At 42.4% G+C, this 13,443-nt stretch overlaps 1 protein-coding gene across 2 annotated transcripts in view; it reads left to right on the forward strand.

Annotated features, from left to right (window-relative positions):
• Positions 1-13,443, forward strand: part of LOC134932483 (cadherin-related family member 4-like) — a 298,616-nt gene that overhangs the window by 164,376 nt on the left and 120,797 nt on the right. For both annotated transcript variants that reach the window (XM_063926947.1, XM_063926948.1), the window contains exons 10-12: positions 188-298; positions 8,125-8,234; positions 9,232-9,377. In XM_063926947.1, coding sequence (XP_063783017.1) covers positions 188-298; positions 8,125-8,234; positions 9,232-9,377 — 367 coding nt within the window. The remainder of the gene's footprint in view (positions 1-187; positions 299-8,124; positions 8,235-9,231; positions 9,378-13,443) is intronic.

Genomic DNA, 13,443 nt, shown 5'->3' on the forward strand with positions numbered 1-13,443 from the left:
TTTCTTTTATTTTTTTGAACATCACTAAAACATTTCAGGTGTAATATTATTGTTTGCCATAGATTACTCTATATATTTGTGCATTACATCATGCCAAACAATATTAGCTTTGTATATATTTATATACTGGGCTGCTGCATATCGTACTCATTTAATTTCCTAATGATTGTATTATTTCTTTCTACAGTTTGAAATTTCCAGTTCTTCTCTTAAATCTGACATATTTTTCGTTTTGAATGAAGATACTGGCATTATTTCTACCACTGACCAACCGTTGGACTATGAATCAGACACTAAGGTATGAGATATGTGAAATGGTCGTTAAATCTCTTAAGTGTACTTTTGTGTTTGCATTAATGTACTAACTTGGAATATAGGGCCTACTACAGACCTGATCGCACCTCTGCGTTATTGCAGAGGTCTGCAATCAGACAGCAGCCACCATAGTGAGTGAAAACCCACCCCGTGCAAGTGTGCGAATGCAAGCGTACGCTGTATGAAAACTTTGCCAGACAGCAGACATCTGCAAATCCATTTGCAACTCACTCACCATTAAATTATTTTTCCAGTCTGTGCAGTCTTTGCGTAGCCCAGTACTTACTCTGACAGTGCGATACAAACAGGCTGATCAGGGCCGAAGATGATGTCACACACCCTCCCAGAAAACGCTAGGCCACGCTTGCGTTTTTCCTGACACTCCCAGAAAACGGGCAATTACCACCCACAAATCCCTGCTTCCTGTCAATCAGCCTGCGTTCACCTAGCGATAAAAAAAAACACCTGATTTTTTCCGCTGTTTGGTATCACGCCTGCGCATTACGATCCATACACATGCGCAATAATTAGATAATCGGCTGATGTGCCAATTCGCACACTGTGTGGAATTTAATTCCAAAAATCCCAATACTATTGGCCTCATAGGTATTGAAACCATTCAACCAACACCTAGAGGGGCTGATAGATATAGAACATTATGTTTGAGAGAACATTTTTGGATCCTTAGATTGAGGACCCTCATTCATGATGGACTCAATGAATCTATTGAATTAGATCCATAAAGGCAGAAAAAGTTTAATTCCTCTGCCGCTCTGCTCCTTATCTATACTTCTTCATCCACTGCTAGCCTTCTAAAGGGCCCTACAGACTGGGCGACCCGCCGCCGAGCTGCCCGACCGCAGATAAGGCAGACGGGCGACCTGACGGTGAAGAGGGAGGTGACGGGAAACTTCACACCTCCCTGTCACCCAGCGCCATAGCAATGCATGCAAATATGGACAATCTCATCCATATTGGCCTGCATGCATAAGCGACAGGGTACCAATGATTAACGAGCACAGGGCCTTGCATCGTTAATCGTTGGTGCCTACACACTGCATGATATGAACGAGTTCTTGTTCATTAACGAATGAGAACGTTCATATCGTGCAGTGAGATCTACCAGTGTGTAGGGCCCATTAGTCCTCCTCCCACCCGATTTTCTGTCTTCATAGTTTTCCTCCCACCCGGCTTTCTGCTTATAGTAGCAGGAATCCAGGTGACATTTACCACTTCTTTCATTCTGTTAATTTCCATTATTTTAAATAATCATTTAAATGCCAGCGTTAATATATACTGTGGACGCAAGGCGCATCTTATTACCATATACGATAAAAGTGCGCTGAACGTCGCAGCACTATATCCCTTAAGAGAAAGTAGGCAGTCGCACACATTGTATACTGAGGTCCAACGCTCAGAGATATATATCTATTTGATATTAAAAGTTATGCATACAAAATAAAATATGTACAGTATATCATTCAGTATAACATATATAAATATAAGATAGGGTTACAGATTATTACAGTTACATAAGAAGCAGATACAGCCAACATATGTCACCCTGTCCCATAGAATTTTCCTCCATCTCAGCAACAGCAACTAACTAACTATATCTTAGAACCTGCCTTTATCAAACAGTGGGAGTTAACAGTCTGTTGGTTTCGGTCTCCTTCCATTGGTCTAGGAGAGGGAGGTCTCTCATTCCTTGTGTGTTATTGGTCAGTTCATATGCAAGCAATGTCCAGTTTCAGGATGCAGGAAGTCTTTTGTTCTCATAAAATGTGGCTTTATATTTCATACATTTGTTCATAACTAATTGTTGCGATGTGCTACAATTTACCCATAGCTATCAAATTAATCCACACATTCTCCTGATCACTTTGACACTAATCATTATATAATTGACTTGTTCTGTCCCAATAATACATATATAACTGATGTTACACTCTATTATATAAATACAATTTAACACAAGTCTGGTGCTAAACATGTTTTATCTATGTGTTGTATGAATATGTGTTGAATATGTCTTTGTGGCTTTTCTGTGTGAATGTATATGCTACCGTATATCCTGTGCATGCTGCGAGTATGCGCACACATGGCAGTAACGCACACGAACAGAGGCCACTCTTTTTGTAGTTTGTATGTTGTGTGTATGTAATAATTTGACAGTAAACAATAACTATCATAACTGTCACACTAAACATAATAAAAAAATATATATATTTCAAACAATAATTGGTGACCTAGACACACGTATGTATTCATTTCACAAATCAGACATTGACTATAGTTAGGGAAGACAGGGGAGAGGATGGGACATTCTCTATGTGCTCGGTGGTTGTGAGACCACTGGTTGGATGTGGGATGACATTCCACCCATAGAGTATGCTGGGACAGTGCTATAGCCTATGATGTCTGATCTGAATGATCGTTGCATACACACATGTACCTACGTCTTTGTACACTGATGTTCTGATTTGATAGAGGTTTTGCTGGGTAGAGGGAGAAAACACAAACAAGTCATGAAAGAGACATATAAAAGTTTCATGGTATATATTTCTATCACTCCCTGAACATTGTTTCAATTTCTGGGTCGTATACCAAATCTGTTTCATCATTGAACAAGGGGTATTATTTCAGGTAGTGTCCTTCCTAGATAACATAAACCTTTGGAGTTCGGGGAGAGCCACTCATAAACTTTTCTTCCACATAAAACAATCTTTTGTACAGTCATGGTATTAATTAGCTCTTTATCTGCTATGTGTAAATAGGCCATTATCTGATTGTGAGGTAATCAGGAACAATTTCCTGGTTTCCTGAAATTGGTGAGATTTAAACATAACAGGGATTTATCTATATGGTACTGGTGGATCTTAAGACTAGGGTGTCTAGTTATATTATGTTCCTTGTCCACCGCCCCCCCCCCCTTTCGTGTCATTCAAGTACCTCAGCTAACTCTAAAGAATATTTCACTAATCCTGCATTATTTTGTCTTAGAGGTACCTGTGAGCACATCCAAAATTCTGTTTGGTTTAAGACCTTACCCACTAGTGAGTGGTAATCACTCAAGGGATGTCTGACAAATGCTGCCTTATTGCTAGACTGACATCTCAGGATGCACTCATCTTCAATTATAGGGTCACAATAATTACAAAATACAGTATTCCTCAGACAATAGCCTATCACGTTACCTCCCAACTCCGTAACTACTAGACCTTTGATTTACTCTGGCTTTAGGCAAAGTGATAGGCTGATCCTGGGATCCTATAAAGACATCACTCCTTTCTCTAGAACCAGTTCCAGTCCCACGCTCGACTCCTCAGGAAACCTCACAAAAATAGAATGTCCTGGAAAAAAATGTTTGTCAAAAGAAAAAGAAAGATAGAACAAAACAAATCTTGCTTATAGCAAATCCATTACAACAACTGGTCTTTTTGTAATCCTTTAGTGCGCTCAGGTAGTGTTCAACAGTGCTGCCTCTCAGTCTTCACGGGACAGATTCTTGAGAGATATTTCTGTGATTTCACTCCCTTTACGAGTTCCTTCCAGACTACCAACTTTCTTGCGATGGGAATCGTGGATCCAAGTCTCTCTCTCGGCTACTTTCACTGAAATCGTGCTGTCAACAAAACTTGGTATGGTCATTCCCACCTGTCTATTAGGCAACCTGAGCATAAGAATAATCACACAGTCTCTTGGTTTACAATAAAGACAAATAGTAGTTGGCATATCAGGAATCAACAGTTTCAAGTTCTTTTGCTAAGTTCTCAAATGCTGGCTCATCTCGATAAGGTACTGTACTGTCACCTCATTGGTGTATTTCTGATCATGGTGTGGATCGATCATGACAAGAGGTTGTCTTCCAAAAAAAAACATAACAAAAATTTCAAAGAGGGTGATTCGTTAAGTGGGGATCTGGGGAGTGGTTCCGATGCAACATAACACTAGTGGCAGTGTCTATGACCACAATAGTCCAGTTTCAGCTATCACTTTGCTCCTACTCCTAGGGATACCATATCTACACACAAATTCCTGCACAATTTTATTTGCGGTAAACACAGCAGTATTTGTGGCGGCAGGAAATGCCTCTACCCAGTTTGAGAAAACATCATTGCACACCAATACATATTTCAAATTCCTACAGGGTGTTAACTTTACAAAGTTGATTTGTATTACCTGAAAAGGTCTGTCTGCAGGAGGAGTATGGAATGTCTCTGTTAGTGCTACATTACCAAATGTTCTTCCTCATGCAAGTAAGACAGGTCATTGCTTTCCTGCTTGCCTGAGAAGAGAACCCTGGTGCACGCTAGCAAGCTCTTACCAATTTGCACATACCATGGATGAGTCAGACCATGTGCCGCCTCAGCTAGGCTTGGGAGATACGCCCTGGGGGAGCCACTGGCTTACCTTTTCCATCTCTCCAGAGTCCTGAGGACTCCTGACCATACCCCTTCACCTTCCAGACCTCCTTTTTCTGTAGGGAACACAAATTTGCATCTTAATTTAATTGGTGTGTGTTTGCAATGTATCGTGCCATGAGCATCACTCCAGAAACATCTCTAGCATCGGTATATATATTGGCTGACGTATCTTCTGCCAACTCGCATGCTCTGGTCAGTGAGACCAGCTCAGCGACCAGTGCTGCATGCGGTCTGCCCAAAGGTTTCAGCTTCTATAATACCTTGGTCATCTACAACAGCATATCCTGTGCATGTTTGTCTGTCTGGGGTAACTACCGTCTGTCTAGGGGAAAAAAAATAATAGGTCTGTGTTCACTAACGGGCTGTCACTTATGTCTGGTCTTGTAGTAAAGGTCTGATTCAGATATTCCATAGAATCATGCGCACCAGTGTCCATACAAAATTTTCCTTCACCAGTATTCTCATCATCCACCCTTTGTGCATTACAAGGCACATGCAGTAATATACTGGTGTCATTCAGTGACAGCTCCTTCGTGCTGATGAGACATACCGGGTTCAGGCAGAACTTTGAAAGACCAATACGGCATGTGGTGTATGAACTGTCAAATCATGTACCAGTACTACGTCCTAAGTATTTGACCCTTGTCCTACACAACTGCAGTTTATAGTAAGCAGCTATGCAAGGCCTGGGAGAAAATACTCAGGATGTCAATGAAACCTCGGGAGAGTCGGGTCAATGTATTGTACCCCCTTTGTGAATGCAAAGATGAAGAGGAAACAGTGAAGAAAACAGAATAGAGGTTGGTGACAGTAAAGTTTGTAGAGGTGGAGAGGATTTTATTAAAATTACTGCTGGATTGGGCACTACGGGGAATTGATTCTTAAATACTTGGTCTACCCCCCTTAAATCTTGTGCTTGCTGTGTCACTACTGGGACTACCTCAGCCATTGATCCAGTGTCCTGTCCATCCTAAATTCATAGGGAACCCGGTATCTGTGAGATAATTTCCTCTACCTGTGATGGACATGAATCTAGAACAGTGGAATGCAACATTAGTCTTTGAGGAGTATCTAACATACCTTGTACTTCCTGATCGGGAGTACAATATATGTATTTCACATTTCAATTTGCACAACAAAATCTCTGTTGATTAAGTTAGTCAGGGCCACTTCTGGTAGGAGAAAAGAACAGGGTTTAGCATCATAGAGGCCCAATCATAACTTCAGCAGGTTTTGTCAAAGGGTAATGTTGCACTTCTCTCGTTCCTCCCATTTGCCGAATTAATGTTTACCAGTGATCTTTAATCCTAATAGAGAATTTTCTAGTACTACAACAAAAGCTTCTAGGTCATGCGAAGTATTCATTTAATCCTTCTCATTCCATATTAAGGGTCTGTACATGGTCCAACAAACATTTCCGAGCTTATCTAGACAAGGGCATTCCTACTATAGCTGCCCTCATCTCGATTACCTATTTCCTAGAAATTAATACTTCTTATACGATAGTTAAAAAGAAGTACCCTGGGGGTTACCCCTTCCCTGTCCGCTTTCCTACTGGGAAATACTAATGTGCAGACAGGATATTCTCCATTTGTGCTATTACTTTCTTGATTTTTACTTTATTTTTGGGTCTTACTATATATGTACTTGAATGGCTCCATACTTACCAGTTCCACTGGTCTCAGCCACTTCCCCTGCAGGCTATAGCTCCTCTTTTACCGGTTGGATATTACTCCTCTGAGTGCATGAGAAATGGCTGAAACCAGAGTCGGGTCACCATCTCCTCCTAAATAAAACTTTTGACATTCATACTACATATTATAGGTTACATTCATATTTTTCATATTTTTATTTTTATAGTTCGTATATTTGCTGTAACTGCTTCCCCCTTCCACATATGGCGATATGTTATACCATATATTCCCTGTTTGGGGTAATATCAAGCGAAGAACGAGCAAATTATAAACATACTGTAGAGTAAAGTGTGGAAAAGAAAAACAAAATAATTTTGTGTGAATAAAGAGTGTTCATAAAAATCAATACTAGAGACATAGGTGGTCATTTCGAGTTGTTCGCTCGCTAGCAGTTTTTAGCAGCCGTGAAAACACTATGCCGCCTCCCACTGGGAGTGTATGTTAGCTTAGCAGAAGTGCGAACGAAAGGATCGCAGAGCGGCTACAAAGTTTTTTGTGCAGTTTCTGAGTAGCTCTAAACATACTCAGCGCTTGCGATCACTTCAGACTGTTAAGTTCCTGTTTTGACATCACAAACACGCCCTGCTTTCGCCCAGCCAAGCCTGCGTTTTTCCTGGCATGCCTGCATTTTTCCGAACACTTCTGAAAACGGTCAGTTGACACCCAGAAACGCTCACTTCATGTCCATAACTCTGCGGCCAGTAGTGCGACTGAAAAGCTTTGCTAGACCGTGTGTGAAACTACATCGGTCATTGTAATAGTACGTCGCGCGTGCGCATTGCGCTGCATACGCATGCGAAGAAGTGCCTTTTTTTGCCTCATCGCTGCACAGCGAACGAATGCAGCTAGCGAACAACTCGGAATGACCCCCATAATGCAGACAGGTTTCAGGGCTGAATATTAGACATCCTATAATAGTAAGCAATATCAGCAACAGTTTTGAATAAAGACGATACACGGCATTGTGTTTTAAAAACATTCTTTGTTCATACAAAATTATTTTGTTTTTCTTTTGCACACTTTATTCTATGTTTATAATTTGCTTATACTTCGCTTGATATTACCCCAAATAGGGAATATATGATGCATCATATGTGAACAAATTAAATAAAACATACACATCACATATTGGTATTGATATCCCTTCATTTTAAGTGTACCAAAATAAAGAATAAATTCCATTCCCATATGTGCCTCCCAGCCATTCACCTTACTGCACATCACTGGATTGAAAGTACAATAGATTGTAAAACTCTGTATGCAGTGTCGGACTGGGACATGAAGGGCCCACCGGGGGGATGCAGTGATAGGGGACCCTAACTTAGGGGTGTGGCCAACCTACAAAGGGGGTGTGGCCAGCCTTCACAGAGGCTTGAAATACACAATTGTCTTGTGCAGTGTAATGCAACATATCTACCATGTATAATACAAGTGCACAGTCTTGAGTGGGTCCTCAGGCAGTGTGGCCCACCAGTGGTTTCCCTTGTACCCCTGTGGGCCAATCTGACCCTGTGTGTATGCAGGAATAGACACTGTGATTAGGACGAACGTAAAATCAAATTGAACTGATAATTACACAAGTGTGTACCTAGTTTAAGAGTAAGGAGTTTTAAGTGCAAGATGAGAATGTTGATAAATAATTCATATTTAAAATTAGAAATGCCAATTAAATTTTTTTGTACTTGTAGAAATTTGTGATCTCGATCATGGTGAGAAATGTGAAGAGTAACCCAATGTCCTGCACAGGATTAATCACAATCAGTTTACAAAATGAAAATGATGAGCTTCCTGTTTATAAGTAAGAAAAACATTTCCAAGTCCTGTGTGATGTCATATTAGAGGATAGATTGTCTTTTTTTTTTTTGTATTGTTTAAGAAAATGCTTTGTTGATGCTGCCATATTATTATGAATACACTTCTCTTATCACTGAGGGCATGATTCAGAGAGGTATCATTTAACAAAGCAGCTGCATCTTTAGATGTCTGCAGGAGGCATCTGAAGTAAAAGGACGCTTCCTGCCAGCATCTCAGACAGGAGCGTATCTAGAGAGGAGGGGACCCATGTACAGTCTCCGGCTATGGGCCTCCTCTCTCCCGTCCTGTAGCCTGCAGCAGCGCTGTTAGCGTTCTGTCTGAGCGCTAGAAACTCTGGCACAGTGCCAGAGTCTACAGCGCAAGTCTCCAAACAAGTGGCGCAGCTGCCTTATAGACTAGCATAAATTTCCTGGGTTAATGCACGTGAATGCACATCAACCCAGGATTTTGCTTGGTCTGAAAGGGTCCTGAAAGAATATCGCGACCTGGGTTGAAGCCGGAAACGACTCGGGATACAGCCGCAAGTATGATTGAGTCTTAAGTCAGGTCGCACCCGGGAAGCACCAATGTCCAAATTCCCGGGTGCGACCAACTAATGTGAAAGGGGTCTATAAATGTATCGGTATGCGGCTGCCTCCTTTTGCAGAGCAGTTTGAAATGGGATTTACTATTACAGGCTGGAATAATTGAAATGAGATAAAACATTGAGTGTATTTTAGGAGTGTTCCTTGTCATGTAGAGGACAAGGAATACTCCTAAAATGAGATTTGACAAAACGATGGATAGTAAATATACCTCTTATATAGTTTTACATAGTACATCTATGTAAATTTTAGCACCTCTCTAAGCGCAAATACTGTAGGTGTCCTTCTAGTTTGTGGAGACTCCTTGATGTGCACTGGGAATACAAACGCACCAGTAGAAAATGAAGGCCTTCTGTGTTTATACTGTATGTTCAAATATCTGGTTTGTTTTAATAGAGATTTACCAAGTAATCCTATTGAAATCCCTGAAAATCTTCCCAGTGGAACAGTTATTCTGAAAGTACAGGCAACTGACCGAGATGTTGGGGACAGTGTACACTATGAATTCGCAACAGCTTACCCTGGATATTTCATAGATGAAGGCAAGTGAAATAATAAACAGAATAATATAATATTTACATTAATATTTCTGTTACTGTCTTTAGTAGAAGGTTTTAGGTAGTGACAGGGCTGATCCCCTTCTATTGTTCACACAGCAGTGTTTGTGATCATGGTTTTTTTTTGGCTATGTGGCTTCTACTGGCTCTAGCCGATGCAGTCCCTTTTTAATTTGCGCACATGTGCAGGATCATAATCCTCTGCATGCGCAGAACCGCACATATAAGCTCGGCCAACACTGTTCTTACTTGACTCATAGACATCACACTGATGACAGAAGGAAGACCCCCTGGGAATGACTGGTGGAAGCTGCCACTGATTAAAGAAATGTATCACATGTTAGTCAATGCGGTATACTGTACTGTATGCAGCAATATATACATGTTAAATCTATAGCAATAAACATATGCTGGGCATGGCACTGTATTGTGTGTGTGTGTGTGTGTGTGTGTGTGTGTGTGTGTGTGCGTGTGTGTGTGTGTATACACTGCTCAAAAAAATAAAGGGAACACTTAAACAACACAATGTAACTCCTAGTCAATCACACTTCTGTGAAATCAAACTGTCCACTTAGGAAGCAAACTGATTGACAATGAATTTCACATGCTGTTGTGCAAATGGAATAGACAACAGGTGGAAATTATAGGCAATTATCAAGACACCCCCAATAAAGGAGTTGTTCTGCAGGTGGTGACCACAGACCACTTCTCAGCTCCTATGCTTTCTGTCTGATGTTTTGGTCACTTTTGAAAGCTGGCAGTGCTTTCACTCTAGTGGTAGCATGAGACAGAGTCTACAACCCACACAAGTGGCTCAGGTAGTGCAGCTCATCCAGGATGGCACATCAATGTGAGCTGTGGCAAGAAGGTTTGCTGTGTCTGTCAGCGTAGTGTCCAGAGCATGGAGGCACTACCAGGAGACAGGCCAGTACATCAGGAGATGTGGAGGAGGCCGTAGGAGGGCAACAACCCAGCAGCAGGACCGTTACCTCCGCCTTTGTGCAAGGAGGAACAGGAGGAACACTGCCAGAGCCCTGCAAAATGACCTCCAGCAAGCCACAAAGGTGCATGTGTCTACTCAAACGATCAGAAACAGACTCCATGAGGGTGGTATGAGGGCCTGACGTCCACAGGTGGGGGTTGTGCTTACAGTCCAACACCGTGTAGAACGTTTGGCATTTGCCAAAGAACACCAAGATTGGCAAATTCGCCACTGGCGCCCTGTGTTCTTAACAGATGAAAGCAGGATCTCACTGAGCACATGTGACAGACGTGACAGAGTCTGGAGACGCCAAGGAGAATGTTCTGCTGCCTGCAACATCCTCCAGCATGACCAGTTTGGCAGTGGGTCAGTAATGGTATTGGGTGGCATTTCTTTGGGGGGCCGCACAGCCCTCCATGTGCTCGCCAGAGGTAGCCTGACTGCCATTAGGTACTGAGATGAGATCCTCAGACCCCTTGTAAGACCATATGCTGGTGCGGTTGGCCCTGGGTTCCTCCTAATGCAAGACAATGCTAGACCTCATGTGGCCGGAGTGTGTTAGCAGTTCCTGCAAGATGAAGGCATTGATGCTATGGACTGGCCCGCCCGTTCCCCAGACCTGAATCCAATTGAGCACATCTGGGACATCATGTCTCGCTCCATCCACAAACGCCACATTGCACCACATACTGTCCAGGAGTTGGCGGATGCTTTAGTCCAGGTCTGGGAGGAGATCCCTCAGGAGACCATCCGCCACCTCATCAGGAGCATGCCCAGGCATTGTAGGGAGATCATACAGGCACGTGGAGGCCACACACACTACTGAGCCTCATTTTGACTTGTTTTAAGGACATTATATCAAAGTTGGATCAGCCTGTAGTGTGTTTTTCCACTTTAATTTTGAGTGTGACTCCAAATCCAGACCTATATGGGTTAATAAATTTGATTTCCATTGATAATTTTTGTGTGATTTTGTTGTCAGCACATTCAACTATGTGAAGAACAAAGTATTTAATAAGAATATTTCATTCATTCAGATCTAGGATGTGTTGTTTAAGTGTTCCCTTTATTTTTTTGAGCAGTGTATATATACATATACATAGAGAGAGAGAGGGTCTCCATTGGGTTATACCCCCAATGCAGCAACAACAGGAAAGCAGCGCACACACACACACACACACACACACACACACACACACACACACACACACACACACACACACACACAAGTATGTGTATGTCCTGAGGAAGGGGTGGTTGTCCCTGAAATGTTGAATAAAGCACCTCTGCTTTTTTGCCATTTTTAAATCTCAGAGTGTATTTACAGTAAATACATTTTTAAAACAGGAGAAAAGGTGAAGTGATTAGCACAGTTGTGGATTACCACAGACGCAGCTAAAACCTGGATTGGATTCCATCAGACCTGTTGCTGCTGTTCCAATCCTGCAGAAGCCTGCCTTTCCACATTAACCTCATGTGGAATCATGCCGTCCCTGCCACACTCATCCCCCATTAGCTTCAACCACTCAGGTGAAGCTATGAATTCACACAGTGAGTTCTCGGTCTTGCCCATACCTATTTGTGCCATCCGTACCGGAACACATTTCTCAACTAGCTTCCACAGATCCCCTTGTTGACCCTCCTCCTCCTCCCCGCCTAGCTGCACCACACGGTTGCTAGGAGAATCAGGACTCATAAACTTTCTAGAAAGGGTGCTGTTTCACTGGACAAAGCTGCACCTCAAATTTGAACAGCTGTAAGACCAGAAACCAGTGAGTCACATGGGCATTCACCGCCTTGTTTGTGTGCATCCACTGTAAGGGTACATGGTCAGTGATTAGACGGAATTCTCACCACAGCAATTAGTATCTCAGTGACTCCACTGGCCATTTAATCACCAAGCACTCCTGCTACACAATTACATACGTTCTCTGGGCAGAAATTTCCAGGTAAGGTAGAGGATGGCTTTCTCTTCCCCTTGTACCTCTTGGGAAATGACTGTCCCTAACCCTGTCCCAGAGGCATCAGGCACTGCACATAAAGCTTGCCTTAAATCCTGCCAAGCAGTCTCTGCAGACCTAGACCACACTATCTTGTCTGGGGACATTCATTTCAGGGTGCCCCCAGGTGGCAAAATTGAATGTTAACCTACGATAATAGCCCACCAGACAAAGGAACAGCCTGATTTGTGACTTACATTTTGGCTTAGGCCATGTGAGGACTGTTTCCACTTTGCCGGGTTGAGGTTTAACTTGCCCTTGGCCTACAATATACACCAGGTACTTTGCCTCCACCATTCTCTGGGTTAGCTGTGAACCCGTGTGCCCGTAGAGACTGTAACACTTTTACATGTGTGAATTCCAGTCAGAGCTAAAAATTACAATGTCATTTAAATACACTGCTGCATATTCCCTGTGCGTCCACGGCAATTTATTCATAGCTCTCTGGGAAGTTGAAGGGGCACCATGCAAACCAATGTGCAGCACTTTATGCTGGAACAAACTCTGGGGTAGAGAAGGCTGACTTTGCTTTGGCAGCTTCCATCAGAGGAATTTGCCAGTAGGCCTTCGTTAAATCTAGCGTGGTAAGATACTGGCTTGTTGCTAAAATTTATACTAAACTTTATTTAACTTTCTGAAGTCATTACAGAATCGCAAAGCTCCGGAAGGCTTAGGCACTAAAATAATGGGATTATTCCATTCACTGTTTGATTCCTTTATGATTCCTAAGTGCAGCATTTCTTCCACTTCCCATGTTACAGCTGCCCATTTAGCCTCAGGTATGCGATATTGCCTTTGTTTTATCACCACCCTGGGTGGAGTAACAATATCATGCTGCATGATGTGGGTTTTTCCCAGGGCACATCCTGGTACCGTGCTTCTAAGTTTACCATTTATTGTTTCTGGCTAGGACTCAAGGTGACTTCAATGGGCACCTAAAAATCTGGGGTTTTCGCAGCCGCTAAAGAGGGCTGACTGGCACTTTCTTTCCAAGACTTCAACAAATTCACATAGTAGACTTGTACAGCTTCCCACTGTCTCTATGATCTCGTAAAGACCTCGCTATTGG

This window comes from Pseudophryne corroboree, chromosome 6 (genome assembly GCF_028390025.1).
Source record: "Pseudophryne corroboree isolate aPseCor3 chromosome 6, aPseCor3.hap2, whole genome shotgun sequence".
Lineage (NCBI taxonomy): Eukaryota > Metazoa > Chordata > Amphibia > Anura > Myobatrachidae > Pseudophryne > Pseudophryne corroboree.